This window comes from Rattus norvegicus, chromosome 9 (assembly GCF_036323735.1).
Source record: "Rattus norvegicus strain BN/NHsdMcwi chromosome 9, GRCr8, whole genome shotgun sequence".
Classification (NCBI taxonomy): domain Eukaryota; kingdom Metazoa; phylum Chordata; class Mammalia; order Rodentia; family Muridae; genus Rattus; species Rattus norvegicus.
Window position 1 is genome coordinate 87,013,079 of NC_086027.1, and position 15,330 is coordinate 87,028,408.

A 15,330-nucleotide genomic window follows, 5' to 3' on the forward strand; every position below is an offset into this window, starting at 1 on the left:
TCCCTTGACCATCCAGTGGAACCACACATCTCAGGTGCTATCACTGGACCATCTGAATCCCCAGATCCTGCTCTCTGACTTAAGAGGAGAAGTGAGGACTTAATGGGGAAGGTTTGATTTGTGTGTCCACATATTCCAAAGTCATTTCTCAAATGTGACAAGGTCAACTTCCTTGGCGATATGCGGATGAGGCTTCAAGGCTTCATCGTGGTCAAAGATGGATCTCTCTCTCTCTCTCTCTCTCTCTCTCTCTCTCTCTCTCTCTGTGTGTGTGTGTGTGTGTGTGTGTGTGTGTGTGTGTGTGTGTTAAACTCAACAAATTTCCTATAGGATCCCCAGTACCCATCAGAAACACTATAATAGGGGACACACTGGTTTTTTAGGCCCCCTTTCTCCAACTGTTTCCCTTGGTCTTTGTATCAATCCAACCTCAGCCTTCGGTCATGTATGAATCAGATGTCCCCTTGTCTAGAGCTCTAGAAAAGAGTTGCTCTTGATTCGTTCTTCGTTCATTTATTCCACAGGTGGGTTCGGGGCGCCTATTGTGGGAGAGACGTGGGGCTAAGCTCCTGGGATGAGCTCGGCAACACTGAGAAGGCTCTGTGGAGAAGGTAAGTGTGGCATAGATCACAGCTGTTCTAGTGAAAAGTCCCAGACAAACACTCTCTCCCATCTCCTTCATACATCTTATCCCAAAGCTAATCTTCAGGTCTGTCAGTGCTTGTCTCTACCTAGGGTCTGTCACATGCCCCGTTTCTTGACACTGGTGCCTTTTTTCTTGTTTGATATTGGCTCTGTTTAACTGTGAGTTGTTGAACACCAAAAAAAGGTTCACTCCTGATAAGTAAGGCCCAATCTTTATCCCTAGAGTAAATTTGCCTCTATAGAGACTCTGGCTCTGGTCCTAGTGCTAATTTTAACTCTAATTGATACAGTGTGAGAACAGATTCTTCTATCCCTTATCTACTCAGATCATTGCACTCACCCATCCTCTCTTCCATTTCTAAATTCACAACCATGGGCCAGGAGCCTTGTCCATTTAAGCATACCTTTCACCTGTGCTTGAATATTCATGTGTGTATGTGTGTGTGTGTGTGTATGTGTGTGTATACACCTCCAGATTGAGTTACAGGAGTAAAATATTTGTGAAATATGATGCCTACTCCTAGTGAAACTGCATAAGAATGGCTCAATAAGCTGACCATAGGATGGCCACAATCTGACAATCTTTAATTCTCATTGTAAGTTTTACTTTCAGCCTTTCAAATGCATGGGAATGGTGATACAATCACGTATAAACAGGAAAGTTAAATGTTAGTTAAATGTCAAGGGTTCAGAGTCCTCACTGTGGCCTGTCCCAAAAGATGAGAGTTGGGACTCCAGCCCAGGGGAGAAGTCAGGCATTCATTTTCTTGGAGATTGATTAGACGAAAAGAAAAATCAGAGCAAGAAAGATCTATGGAGACTTTGAACATGAGAACTGCCAGCAAAGCAACAGCTTCGAAGACATCGGAAATAAGAGAAGGGCATAAAGACATATATCAGAAAGAGAGCTGGGCCACACATGGCAGGTCCTGGGGTCAGGAGGCAGGCAAGAGAGGGCCCTGGGAAGGCCAGCTTCTGTTGTGAAATCCGAGTCCTGGCAGCATGTCTCTCATACACCGAGAATGAATTACTTTTTTAAATGTCTGTTTTCAACTTGGGCTTGGCACGAGACTAGGTTGACATAATGCAATGGGTATTTGAAGCAGCTTTTGGAGAAGTAAATTATGTGGCCTCTTCTCTGATGTTTGGTAGACATTGGGCTCTGCTTCCGTTGCTCCTACCTACATGTGGTGTTAGCACAGCCTAACTTGACAACTCTGGCCCTGGGTCCACTTGACTGTAAAGTAGGGCAAAAGATACCTACCTCACAGGATTCCTGTGAGAACTGTCAAAAATCAAGCATTTGGTGACAATCATCTTTCTTTCCTATGACTACATTTTTTTAAAAAGATAATTATCAGAAAAAGAACAACATGTTTGGATCAAAAGAACAAGTGGAAGCTGAAAGGAATATAGGCATTTTTATAATTTAGAAACTTTTACCTACTGTATTTCTTTAGGATAGTTAAAATCCTACATGTTTTAGATAAGCTGACCAACAGAACTCCCTACCACAAAGTTCTAGAATGTTCTACATCAATGCTACCCAATATAGCAGTTTCTGGCCACAAACAGCTGTCACAGAGTTAAAATGACATCACATGAGACATTGAGGGAATAAGTGAATACGAGAGTTTAGTAGTTACAGTGACTGATCGCAATAAGTAATTGTCCAAATGGGTTGAAACGGTACCTTCAGCCCTCTGCCTCTTCACATTGTAGAGTCACAGCACCAGTGTCTAGTGTTACACCTCACATATCTAGGCTCTCATGGATAAGTGTGGGAAGGAGTGGGGGGAGAAGAGAAAGAAAGGAAATCTACGACAGAAATAGGCAGTGCTATTTCCTTCCAAGGCTGAAATAAGTTGCTAAAACGAAAGTCTTTAAAATAAAATTTTCAATGTGGAGGAATTTGGGAGATGATGTTAGATCCTGGTGTACTGGGGAACACATTTATAAATGAGGTTGAAAGGAATTGACATCTCCAAGAGAACCAAAGATGGGAGACAGAGTAGGAGGGTGCGCTCCTAGATTCCACATCCCTGATGTTGTAAACTCAGCCCTGCAGAGTGGGTTTAAGCCAGCATCTTGTGTTTATATGTAACTCCTGTCGAGGTCACAGGTCCATGTGCCAGGGACCAGCAGGAGGATTGCCCCTGCTTAGTCACCTTTCTCATTCATTCCTCATCCCACCCTCAGCCCCGCCACCCCCACCAAAAAAGAAGCGTTAGGCACGTTTTCATTAACTGTTTATTCATTATAAATAGTAAATATTTACTGCACTTTTTACATGAAAGACATTTTTACAACACATCATTGTTGGTTGAGGCTGCAACACAGAGATACTATGTCTCCTGTTTCATCACCCTTGTCCAACGTATAAAATAACTCAGTTCTATGTCTAGTCCTGCTAACACACTACCTCATTGTTCTTACATCTAAAGGGAATGTATTTGTGTCTACCTCATTCATGGTTCCAAGAATAGAAAGAAATAAATAACAGCACCGCCCACCTTCATCTTCCTCTTAACATTTCAAAACACAGATTTATTGACATCCTAAATGTCACCGCATAAATGCATGTAAACCTCTGTTCCCTACCATCCTTTAATATTGGGTATCACTGTATAATTTAAAAGTACACGAGAGCCACGTGGACATTTCTGCTCAAGCCCTGCCTTTCGTAGAAAAGAGACGAGAATGTAAACGTCACTGCTGTAGAAAGCTTCATTCTCAGACAGAGTCTCTGAGCAAAAAGAGCAAGCAGGATGTGGGTTGTTTAGTAACTCGAAAACATCACTGCATTCTACAACGATGGGTTATGGGCTGCAAAAATAAAAACACCTGCAAAAATATAGTTCTGATTCCATTTCTATCGCCTTGGCCATGGCCAAAGCATCTGTGAGGTACACAGTATTGCACGCTGAAAAGCAGATTATGTGATGGGTGTCACTTCCTCTCGGTCATGCCCTTCCCCCCACCCAGGCTGGCTTCCAAATCAATGTGACTTGGGAAGTGGATGACATCCATCTATCCCCACAGCAGATAACACACTTTTTCTCACTATCTTTTTACAAGACATGTCAGGGACATCGGTTGGCAACTAGGTTATGAATGAAGGTATGACAATTATTTATTGGGGAGATCCTTCACGTCTAGTCTAGCATCCTGTAAAATGGTGGTGTTGGTTTTCAGATCAGTTTCCAGTGTGTCAAAGTCAAGGATTCCTCCACTTCCAATTCATTATGTAAGCAGTGTGAATGTCACAAACTTGGTCAGCCTTAGACATCAAACCTGTTAACTTTCAAGAATTCAATTACAATATATGGGAACATTATGCTTATTCAAACCAGCCTATGAAACTCTCTCTCTCTCTCTCTCTCTCTCTCTCTCTCTCTCTCTCTCTCTCTCTCTCACACACACACACACACACACACACACACACACATGGAATGTTTTAGCTTCTTGATCAGCAACAAAGAGTTGGGGACATTTTTGATATGTAGCCAGGTTACGTCACTGTCTTAAAATGGTGCGTTTTATAGCTCTGGGTCTTCCTTGCCTCCCCTGTTTTTTGTTCAAAGAGTCTGAAAGCAACTACTGGAGAAAGAAAATCAATCGCTTTCTTTCGTCTCCACCTCCCCCAAAAGCTGATTTTTTTAAAATTTATTATTTTTTTATTATTATTGTTTTGTTATGTTTTGTTTCTGAGAAGATTCTTCATGTCTAGTCTGTGGAGGCCGGAAACAGGGCTCCATGTGGACAGTTCACTTATGCAATATCTGGCTTGAGATAATGAAAGGCACCTGTAAGGAAACACACGCAGGTTTTTAGGTCATGCTGGGACAATTCACAGTTAGGGGCAAGATCAGCTACGGGCTGACAATGTCATATTTAATACCACGGTATCAAAGGATCGAGACTAATATTTTTATTCCTGAGACAAGTTTGACACAACTCTGTGTCCTGGGCTTATCCCCAAATGATCCTGGCGCTGACCTCATTAAGAACATGTGTTTCTAATGCCAGAGGTTATTTCATTTTGGCCAACCTCCATGTTTTACCTACTGACAATCCGGTTTTCCGTCCCAGCAATTAATAACTGCAAGATGTTATTGACATCAGTTAAGCAAATGATTACACAAGGGAGCCAGTGCTGTAGCAATCAGCTGGCTTTGCCACAAAACTGATACCGGGATGAAGGGCTTAACCATGCCTCCAGTTCCCCGTTCTCAAACAAGAGGCGATCTCTCTCCCTTCCAGGAGGAACTAGCCCCTAGAACGTCCACGGCTTACTTTGTCCATACTGCCCATACTGGTAGCCCGTGACAGGGTCCATGCTGTAGCCTGTGGTACTATAGGTGGGGGGACAGTAGGGCTGAGATGTGGGCAGACTGTCCACATTCTTCATGTGCTCCAATCTCTGACTGCAGCTGGCTGACACCGTGGTCGTGGGTTCCAGGCCCCCAGTGAGAGGGGAGAGAGCATAGTCGGTCTGAGGCTGGTGCGGTACCCCACCGTGGTTGGTCAGAAGTCCCATTACCTGCAATGAGGGGCAGAGCGGAAGAAGTTAAAGTGTGGGTAGAAACACATGGCAGCCCCATACCAGCTTAAGATCTTGAAAGGCCAACTTTTATGTCTTTAGAAAGCCGTTGAGGACCTTTCTCTGAGGGATTTGACCCCGATTCAAAGTGGCAGCCACATGACCTCACCCCATGATAACATCTGAAGGCAGTTTCAGCAAAAGGAAGGGGAGGGAGAAGGAAAAGAAGGAAGGAGAGGAGGAGGAGGAGGACAGAGAAGGAGAGATTACACCATGTCTTCTGTGATAACATCAGCCTGGAATTTCAAAAGAAAAGCAAAGAAGCAACAGAGAGAGGGAGATGTTATATCAACCTAGAGAGAAAACCATCTAATATAGCTCATCTGGATACCCAAGTGATGTGCACATGCGTGCATGCCTTTGTGTGTGTGTGTGTGTGTGTGTGTGTGTGTGTGTGTGTGTGTTTCTGGGCGTTAGACTCAAGGATTGTAGATGCTGAGCAAGTTACACACAGCTACATCCCCAGCCATACAATTAAAAGTCATTTGCATATTTGTGTGTACACATGTACATATGTGGGTTTGTACATGTATGTATATACATATATATTTGTTTGTGTTTATATGTGCATACGTACATGTGGGTGTATGTACTCAGGTATGTGTTTGACTCCTCCCAGCCCTGAAAAAATTAAAAAATAAATTTAAGTCAAGTTTTTGAGCATGTATCCTAAGACCTCCATGTCTCTTTTCACCAAGTTCTCTCTTAAAGCAGCTTCTCTTTGGTCCCTCACTGAGCAACTAGAGATCCTTCTCCCCGTGCCCCCTTGTGCTCCCCTCATTAGGCCTACTCTATGACTTTACTCCCCTAACCCCCGTTGATCTGTGAGACCTGAGAGAGGTGACACCTGCTGCCTTCCCAACCTAACACTGCTTGGAAGCTAGTGCTGCCAAAGGAATGGTGAAAGATTCTCCAAGCAGGCAGGCATGCTGGCCAAGGTCTACAATCCAAGCCTTCAGAAGGTTGAGGTAAAAGGATTGCCCTGAGCTGCAGACTAACCTGGGCTATAACGTGAGGCATCCCGCCCCCCCCCATCAATCTCAAAAAGCCGAAGCAAACCAAAAGATCCTCCAATAACGTGCTTCCATTACCTTCTTTCCTCTTCGACTCCCATCTTGCTTATAAGAAGCGCCAAAAGGGATGGACATATGTGAGGGTTTTTTCAAGGTCAAAAATGACCCCAGAGGATATGACACCTTAGCAAACGGTAGTCATAGAACAAAAGCTCTCAGATCGGCTCCTCGAAGCTTTCCCTAAACTCATATTCAATGGCCCTCCCAATCCTTCCATCATGGATATCATTGGGTAATTCATTCAAAACTAGAAAAGATCGACACAAGAAACTGGCTTCTCCCAAAAGGCAACTGCAGAAGCCATCTATGAGCTTGTAGGGAAACCTCCTCGGAAAAAAGCAAACAGTCCTACTGAAAAGGTATTCAAGTGGGGTACCCTGAGCTGCACAACAGCCCATCATGGACCTGCAATTTAAAAAAAAGAAAAAGAAAGCAGACCACAGTCCACTGTGCTATGCACAAAGCCGCATTTATACACTGGCAGTTCAGGCGAAATACTCCTAGACCTAAGGACTCTCTCACGGTGGGGTTTGAAGTTGCTCCTACACCCCCATGAAGCTCTTTGACTCAGAGTGGGAAAACAAGATCCTGTAACCTCCTTTGGGGAAAGTTTGTGTAACTGTAGAAGTAAACAAAATCTCAACGTTTTAAACTGATCCATCTTCAGTGGGGCCACAAGATAAGCAATCCAGAGAGATGCATGCTGCCTTTCCATCCCAAAGGTCACTCCCCCACCCTACCCCACCCCCCACTGTCCCATATTCTCTTCCGATCACTGATAGGAAGGCAGGTAAAAGCAGAACTTCGCACGCAGTAAATTCAGATTCTGAAAATTATCCCAGGAACCTAAATTTGTTGGCACTATGTGGCAAAATGTGTGGAAAAGTCAAGCATAGTTTTATGTGGTGTCCCAAGCAAATGACCTTAACAAAATGAAATGCAAATCCACGGCCTCACAGCTACAGGAAGACAGGCACCAGAACAGGATTCTCAACCTTCTGCCACTGGGACCCTTTCATACAGTTCCTCATGGTGGGCTGACCCTCAACCGTAAAATTATTCTGTTCCTACTCCATAACTGTAGTTTTGTTATTGTCATGAGCTGTAATGTGAATATCTGATGTGCAGGACATCTAATATGATGTCCCTGGGAAAGAGTCATTTGAAACCCCCCCCCCAGAGGAGTCGTGACCCACAAGTTGAGAACCACTGCTCCAGCAGAAGGCTTCCAGTAGGATCATGCCCGTGGTTATAAGTTTATAAGTTGTTTTATAAGTTTATAGTGCTTATAAAAGTGTTTACAAGTTATTTTCTTCATTTGAAGGGGGATGTATGCTGTAATAAACTGTGTTAAATAAGCACTTAGGAAAGGCCATTTCGACTCTATCAGTCCTGAAAAGAAAATATTCAGTGGTATCGGGTAAATATCGGGTAAAAGCGAATTCAATTTTAAATGAATGGTGTCTTTCAGGAAGGTATTTTTTTTTTAAACTCAGTTCACTGTATGTGACTTTAAGAGAGAGATGGAATATATAGGTACAGACAGAATTTATTCAAAACATACATACACACCTCCCATGAGCTAAACATTTACATTCTCGTGACAAACTTTTAAAAATCCCCTGCCACACATTTCTAGTTGCATAACTTTGAAGGAAAAGATAATATATTTTTTCCAAGGGGAAGGAAACAAAATGGTATTTGTTTGTTGGGGTGGGGGTGGAGGGCTGTTGGTTTGTGTGTTGGGATAGAATCTCTCTATATAATCTTGGCTGTCCTGGAACTCACTATGTACACCAGGCTGGTCTTGAACTCACTGAGGTCTGCCTGCCTCTACCTCCTGGGTGCTAGGGTTAAAAGTGTGCGCCACTATGGCTGCCCAGAGTCTTCCCCGGAGGAAAACAACACAACAGTCCATGGTCCTGCTGGTTCAGCACCTTTTTGCAGCATTTGTGTTAAGAAAAGAATTAGAACAAAACTTCACCTTAAGAACTTGGGTTAGCTATTGGAAGATAGAGAAAACACCGCTGTTTTCTAGGAAAATGGAGAGACTGCCTTGAAGACGCTAAAGCATTTGCAGGGTGGAGTAGCACACACCTTTAATCCCAGTTCTCTGGGGGCAGAGGCAGGAGGATCTCGGAGTTCAAACCAACAGGCCTGCTCAACATACTGGCCAAAGCTACATAAAGAGATCTTGTCTTAAACAAACAAAGAATTAACTGCTTCTGGCTTAGGAAAGCCCTTAGCACCACAGCCCAGGGAAGGAATAAAAAGAACTTGAAACAACTTGCCCTTGGTCGCTTTCTCTGCCTGAGGAAGCCCCACAGACTGTCACTGTGATACAAATGCTTACTTTCACTGAGGTCCTTACAACTTAAGGACTGAAAGCTGGGGATGGAGATACCAAGGGCCTAAAATCCCAGCTCTCAGGAGACTGAGGCACAAAGACTGCAGAATTAAGGCTTGCCTAAGAGACCCAGAGAAACCTAGTCTCAGAGAAGAACAAAGAGGAGGCGACTGGAGAAGGAAGAGGGGAAAAAACTAGTAAATAATCACCATTATTTTTCTCAGTAATTCATACTGTGAAACCTCGAGGCAGCCACCATTTTAATAACCTGTCATTTAGAAATTAAAATAGAAATCTGTGGGAAGAGGTGAACATATCAATAGAAATAGCACCAATTTTCCTTGACAGAATTCAAAACCTCAAATCTCTACGGAAGGGTCCCGTTACACTTCTATGTCTGTTTCTTTAAAAGCTATTTTATGCTTCATGTGCTTCAAGGAAAACTATGGAAACTTCTTTTTATGCAGGAGAAGTTAGTAAATATGTTTCTTAGCCCTCCCCCAATACGGTCATGGAATGCCACGCGGCCCTTGTCTGTCTAAGAACATCTCCAGTGTGTCTTCTAGGCTTATTTTTTCTATAGCAATTGGTTGTTCGAAGCCTATAATAAAGCCATCATTTGTTGGAAAGTAAATCCCCACACCCCTCCCTGGTATCATTAATAATCTATGTCTACTACAAGGCTGGCTTTTTAATTTTTAATTGAGTATAAGGGGGTGCACAATTGCTTTGCTTTCAAAAATAGTTTTGAAGAAAACAATTTCAAAGCTGCTCCATCCTGCCTCCCAAATGCTGACCACATTTCTAGGAAATGACAGGTAAGTGATGGAGATTAACTAGGAGGAAGAGAGGCTTTCCCATCCTATGGGGGAAAGAAGAGGGCTCGATTTGACGGTTTGACAGTATGTGCAAATGCATTTGTGTCTGTGCACATGTGCATGCAAGAACGTGTGTGTGTGTGTGTGTGTGTATGTGTGTGTGAGTGTGTGTATCTGTGTGTGAGTGTGTGTGTGTTTGTGTGAGTGTTTGTGTGTGTGTGTGTGTGTGTGTGTGTGTGTGTGTGTGTGTTGGGGGATGATGAGAGTGTGCCTCAATATGACTATGGAAGTCAGAGGACAGCCTGCTTGAGTTGGTCCTCTCCTTCCACCATGCCCGTTCTGGCAATGGAAGTCAGGTCATCAGCCTCCTTGGGTGGCAAGCACCTTGATCTACTCTCTGAGTGTCCCCACTTTCTATGACTCTTGGTTTTTGCATCCAGTTATATAACACGCCTAATCGAGGAGTCTGAATTAAGACACTCTATTAAGCACAGTTCTAAATGACCCCCAAAGTGTGGCCCAGACACTTCCTCTAGCCTGTTTCACGGGTGACCTTTAAAAACAAATCCAAAACCTTGCCGTTCTGGACCCACACTTCTTCCTTCCTCCCGCTCTCTCATCGCCCATTTTATTAGAGACTTTTTCTCTGAAGATCGCTTGCAGCTCATGCTCAAATTTCAGGATTCTGAGTAAGTTGTTTACATCTTGATTGGGAGATTACATGGTTCAGGAGAGAGCAGCTCTCTACAACTGCTCCATGCCGCATTTCTCTTGAATTAATTTCCCTATTGTAAGATTAAATATAAAAGATTAAAAAAAAACCCTATGGGCCAAATTAAGATTTACATTTAAAACAATGTGTCTGGAAAATATTTGTCTTGGCACAGACATTATGGCTTTGCTGCCGTCCCTCCCTCAAAAATGCTCAGAACTTATCAGAGATCTAAAATGACAAAGCAAATTAGAGGGTGTTCAGAAGCGCTTCTTCTAGCCTTGGGAGGAATTCATGCTCCTGTCTTTATTCTTGCTCTCAAGTAATCAGACATTTTTCTGACTTAGAATTTAACAAAACACATTTAGTTAATTTTAAACAAAAAGCTTCAGTGAGTTACTTGTATATGATAGGACACACTTGTTCGGTTGTTGATCCTTTTACCCTTCCCTCCCAAACTCTACTGACTACACAGTTTTTAAGATGTGATTTATCTCCAAAGTAGAAAAAAAAAAGTTGAATGCTTTGTCAACACAGGTATCCCTGGGGTCCATTAACGGTTAAATCTTAGCAAGTGTACTTTTGAGGCTGCAAAAGCTCAATTTTAAACGATGCACGCGGCTCAGAAAACATCTTCAGATTCGAATGCCTTAGGAATTATTCTGCAATTGATTAGCATCTAAATAATTAGATTTGGGTCCTGTCCGTTTGAAAGCTGCAAGAAAGAGGGACGTTGCCTAAAGGCAGACGTTTCTCTTGGGGTCTGCATGGTGACCTCTCACCCAACTTGAGAGCTAGGCAAAGGGGCAGGAGGACGGCTACCTAACTACATAGAGAATCATGGAACCTGCTTAGCTAAGGATGTGAGGTTTTTTGTTTTTTGTTCTTTTTTTAATCCTCAGCTCAGCTCACTTGTTACGCACAAGTAGCAGTGTTTAATGAGGGATGAAAAAGACAACGGGTGCCTTTGCACCCGTGTGTGCCACGCAGACTTCCAAGTTTCATTTGCAAAGTGCCACAGTGGGAAGTGTCCCGACTAAGGTCTACTTCTGTCTAGAGACCAACCGCAGAAATCACATCCGGTTTCTGAATTCCTCCCAGGACCTGTTCCTCACTAGGCTATGGGATAAGTTGACAGCCATGCACTGGGTGGTGTTTTCATCACTATTCTCTTTCTTTTGTTTTCGTTTTGTTTTTTAAAGGGATGGGATCCAAGCCTTGAGCCTCATACATGCTAGGCAAGCACTCGGCTACTGAGTTACATTCTCAGTCAAGCAAATTCCTTTAAGGACTAATGAATGAAATAGAAATTGAGGCCTAGAAATGGCTCCCAAGGGGTACATATACATGCATGGGTATGTGTGTATCTAGTTTTACTTCTAGCCAATGATGAACAGTCACGCCATTTCTACCTATCATCAAAAAATATGAATTCCATTAGAAAAGGTTCAGTCCACCTAGACAAAAAAACAGTTCGCTTGTTAAACACAATAGATACTAGACTATGTTGGACCCACCATGGACATAATAAACCTCTCATATGTTTTAATTCATTTACGCATGCCTGCATTTAATATGCTTTAGGACCATGTCTATAATTAATATGATTTATGAGAAAGGAACACTTCAATATTGGGGGATAAGGCACACATTTTTTTTTCTTCTGTGAATGAAAAATATAAGAAAATAGCCCAAGGAAAAATTGTTGGCCCATAGCGTATTCCGATGAACTGACAGAGCCCTGAGTAAACTTGGGAAGTTAATGATATCCTCTTATCTGACCCTGACACATTCGCAGCATGTAATTTACAGAAGCTCTGTCCGGGGAATCTTGACAAACGTTCCAGAGGATGTCAGGGCAAAGTTCCATTCTAATGCAAAGCAGATGTGGGTCAGACACCCTCATTCATCACTTAGCAGAGTCCTCAACTCTTTCCATGAGGAATAGCATTACCTGCTGTTAACTCTTCTCATTTCGGGGACTTTCTCACAATCGCAGTAGCCCTCTAAAGAGTGTGCTCTCAAACCCACGACCACTTAAGCAACCAGTCTGAGAACACGACTGTAGAAGATCAAACATAGATCAGCTCTGGTCCGAGACGGCTTCAGGATGTGTTTGCTAAATGCTAATTGACCCTTTGGGACTTCAAATTCTAACTATAGAAAGAAAAATCTCTGTGCTCGGGCATCCTCTGGGGCTTTGATGAGATGGCAGCCTGGAATTTCTCTCTAATTTCCTATGAACTAAACCTGCATTTAAAGAACTGCAGAGCGGTTCCACCCTGATAAGCATCTCCCCATGCAAACTTCACTTCACCGAACTTTGCGCACAGCTCAACCTAAGACCCATAAATAGCTTCCAACAACTTAGAAACCCACATCGCCTGCCTGCAACAAGTTCAACTCCACCTCCTCCAGGAAAAGGAAGGAGACCGAGCGTGCACTCCCTTCTCCCTAAAACTCTTCCCTCCACCCAGAGCTCAGACAAGATGGAGGATGGCTTGAAACCTAGTGGTTTTGAGCTCGGGGATCTGTTTAGATCAGAGAATTGCACGCAGACTGCAGCCAAGTGACTAGCAAGGATCTTCTTCTTTCATTTGCCCCTTTTTCTGCCCTGCCTAACCATTAGGAGCCTGTTTGTAGCCTTTCCTTTAAAGTTAGTCATCCTCTCAGCCACCCCCAAGTTCTTATATGGAGACCAGAGAATGTGGGGGGGGGAGCATCTGACATTAATTAAAAACACACATTCACCTGTGCAAGAGCGAAACCGTTTTAAAGATAAATGGGGCCACGAGTTGGGTCTCCACCTGTGGTATCAATCGTTCCTTACGTCCTGGGAAATGTTCCTTTAAATGTTGATGGTTTGGCATTCAACACGTTATAAATATAGTCGGGTGACATCCACAGAGGCTAAAACAAGAAATCCTGCCCGAGATTGAGAGAAGGACGGGTTAAGCCTGAGCAGGGGTTTTCCCACAGAGGAACACAGGTGGGGATCAGCTCCGTGGGGGGGTATGAACCTCAGAACAGATTGTAATAGGTTAACTGGAACCTTTTAAGAGCAAGTTGCTTCAGTGACTCGTGAGTATTTTGTATGAGAAAAAGGATTGTTGTTTCTTTTCAAAGACACTCCCATTAGTTCAGCACTGTGGATCGGCCGCACAGTACCTCACCACAACAAAGAACCTTCCGTTCAGCCTAAAAGCACTACCTTGTGGTCCCACAAAGCACACTGTATACGAATGCATGTGTCTGTGAGTACATGGGGAGTCGCGTGTGTTTAGAGAGTGGACATTGATTTTGAGTGTCTTCCTCAATCACTTTCCATCTTAAAAACCTCAAGCTCACGGAGTCCACTCGATTATCGGGATTAGCCTAAAACCCCATCGATCCTTCAGTCTCCATTTCTTCAGCTCCGGAACTGCAGATATGCGCCCTAGTGTCCAGTTTCTAACATGGGTGCTGGGCATAAGAACCCAGGTCCAAATGCTTGTACAGTGAGCACTTTACCAACTGAGCCGTCCGTTTGTCCATCCGCCAACCCCCAAACCTCACAGTCTCATATGTTAAGGGAAATAGGCCCAACTCCTCATGTCCTCACTTACATGGGAAAACTCAAAAAATGCATCTGCAAAGTAAATAGAAGAAACAACGACAGTAAAACCAGAGTATAGCATTTTCAGAAAGGTGTGGGAGAACGGGCAGAGGGACAGCAAGATGGATTATGGGTCCACAGGTTGAAATTGATGTAAAAAAAAAAAGTAATGGAATATTCTAATTATGTTTACCAACAAATAACTGAATATTTGAAAGCTGGATGTTCCCACTATGTCTGTCAGAGTAGTGGGAAAGCAGTTGTGCTGATCTGAACACTACGCAGTGTCTACATGTGTTGAAGGACCACAGAGTACCTCAGAAAGAAAAACGTGATTTTCCAATGGCGCCCCCTCAACAGGCCTCCCAGCTTCCTACCCCTTGCACTGGCCATTGGGACATCACAATCACTAGTCTCAGAAATTCCAGTTTACCAACCTCAAGCTGAATGCCAAGAGCCATTTTTAAATATCGCCCTATACACTGAAAAACATACACCTTTGATGAAACCCAGACAGATTCTTTAGGGGAGGGGGAAAAAAAAAACAAAAACAAAAAACAGTATACAACTAATGACTGAATCAAGTCTTCTGTGTTTGTGACACAAAGCATACATTCAGCCCGTAATTGAATAAATATGCAAGTATTCAGATTTCTCTAGATATTGCCATTTTGCAAATGCAGTAATAAATTAAAAGCTTTGCATCGCATTCCAACCACATATAAAGGGTTGATTCAGACCATAGGCCTTGCAAGAGAGCCCAACATGGCTCGTCTGACTACAAAGACAAACTTCTTGTTCTAGTAGCTCAGTTATAAACTAAGCGATCACACTCAATTTTTCTTTTCCTCTTCAGTGGCTAGAGGAATTCAAATGAGCCTAAGAAAAAAGATCACGGGCCACTGTCTAATCTGTTTAACGCACAGAAGGACAGACAGAGCTGACAGAATTGCTATTTATATCAACTCAGTAGACAGACACAAAAACAAATTCAGCAGAAAAGGTTCACCCGTGGCTCTCTTAGGGAGCATGATTTCTGATGCTGCCACTGGATGTGTCCCCTCCGTCTATAAAAAGGAGATTCTGGCCAGCCTGTTGTCACTCACGACTGTCCACATTTAAGTAAGCCAAAAGGTCACACCTAGAGTCACTATAAACCAGATGCTCATCATGTTTTTAAGGATAGGAGCCTCAACCTGTAGAGTAGAATCCAAGGCACCAGGTTAGTCAGTGACAGCCTGCACGGATTCAACAGAGGAATTAACAGCAGTAATATTCACCAGGGAGCAGAACCCCCCTCCCCAGCCCCCAGCAGAATGAGAATGGCTGGAAATACACAAATGCCCCAGAGCTCTTCTGGTATAGCTGAAACGTGTTCATTTATGATCGTAAACAGTCTGAAGTCATTGTAAACATGTGGGGTTTCTCAAGCCCTGGGAATGAGCTCGTGGGCCGCTTTAGAAAAGAACCAGAAAGGTACGGAGGCTTTGGAGGGCAGCCGCTTTCGAACGGAACGTGTCTCCATCCCAGCTTTGTT

At 43.3% G+C, this 15,330-nt stretch overlaps 1 protein-coding gene across 2 annotated transcripts in view; it reads right to left on the minus strand.

Moving 5' to 3' along the window:
• Nucleotides 1-2,881: 2,881 nt before the first annotated feature.
• Nucleotides 2,882-15,330, minus strand: part of Pax3 (paired box 3) — a 96,572-nt gene continuing 84,123 nt past the window's right edge. The window contains exons 8-9 of one of the 2 annotated variants that reach the window (XM_006245131.5): nucleotides 4,942-5,188; nucleotides 2,882-4,451 (exon numbers count right to left, since the gene is read on the minus strand). In XM_006245131.5, the coding sequence (XP_006245193.1) occupies nucleotides 4,417-4,451; nucleotides 4,942-5,188 (282 nt within the window). In that variant the 3' untranslated portion in view covers nucleotides 2,882-4,416. The remainder of the gene's footprint in view (nucleotides 4,452-4,941; nucleotides 5,189-15,330) is intronic. The other variant, NM_053710.1, reaches the window with a different exon arrangement.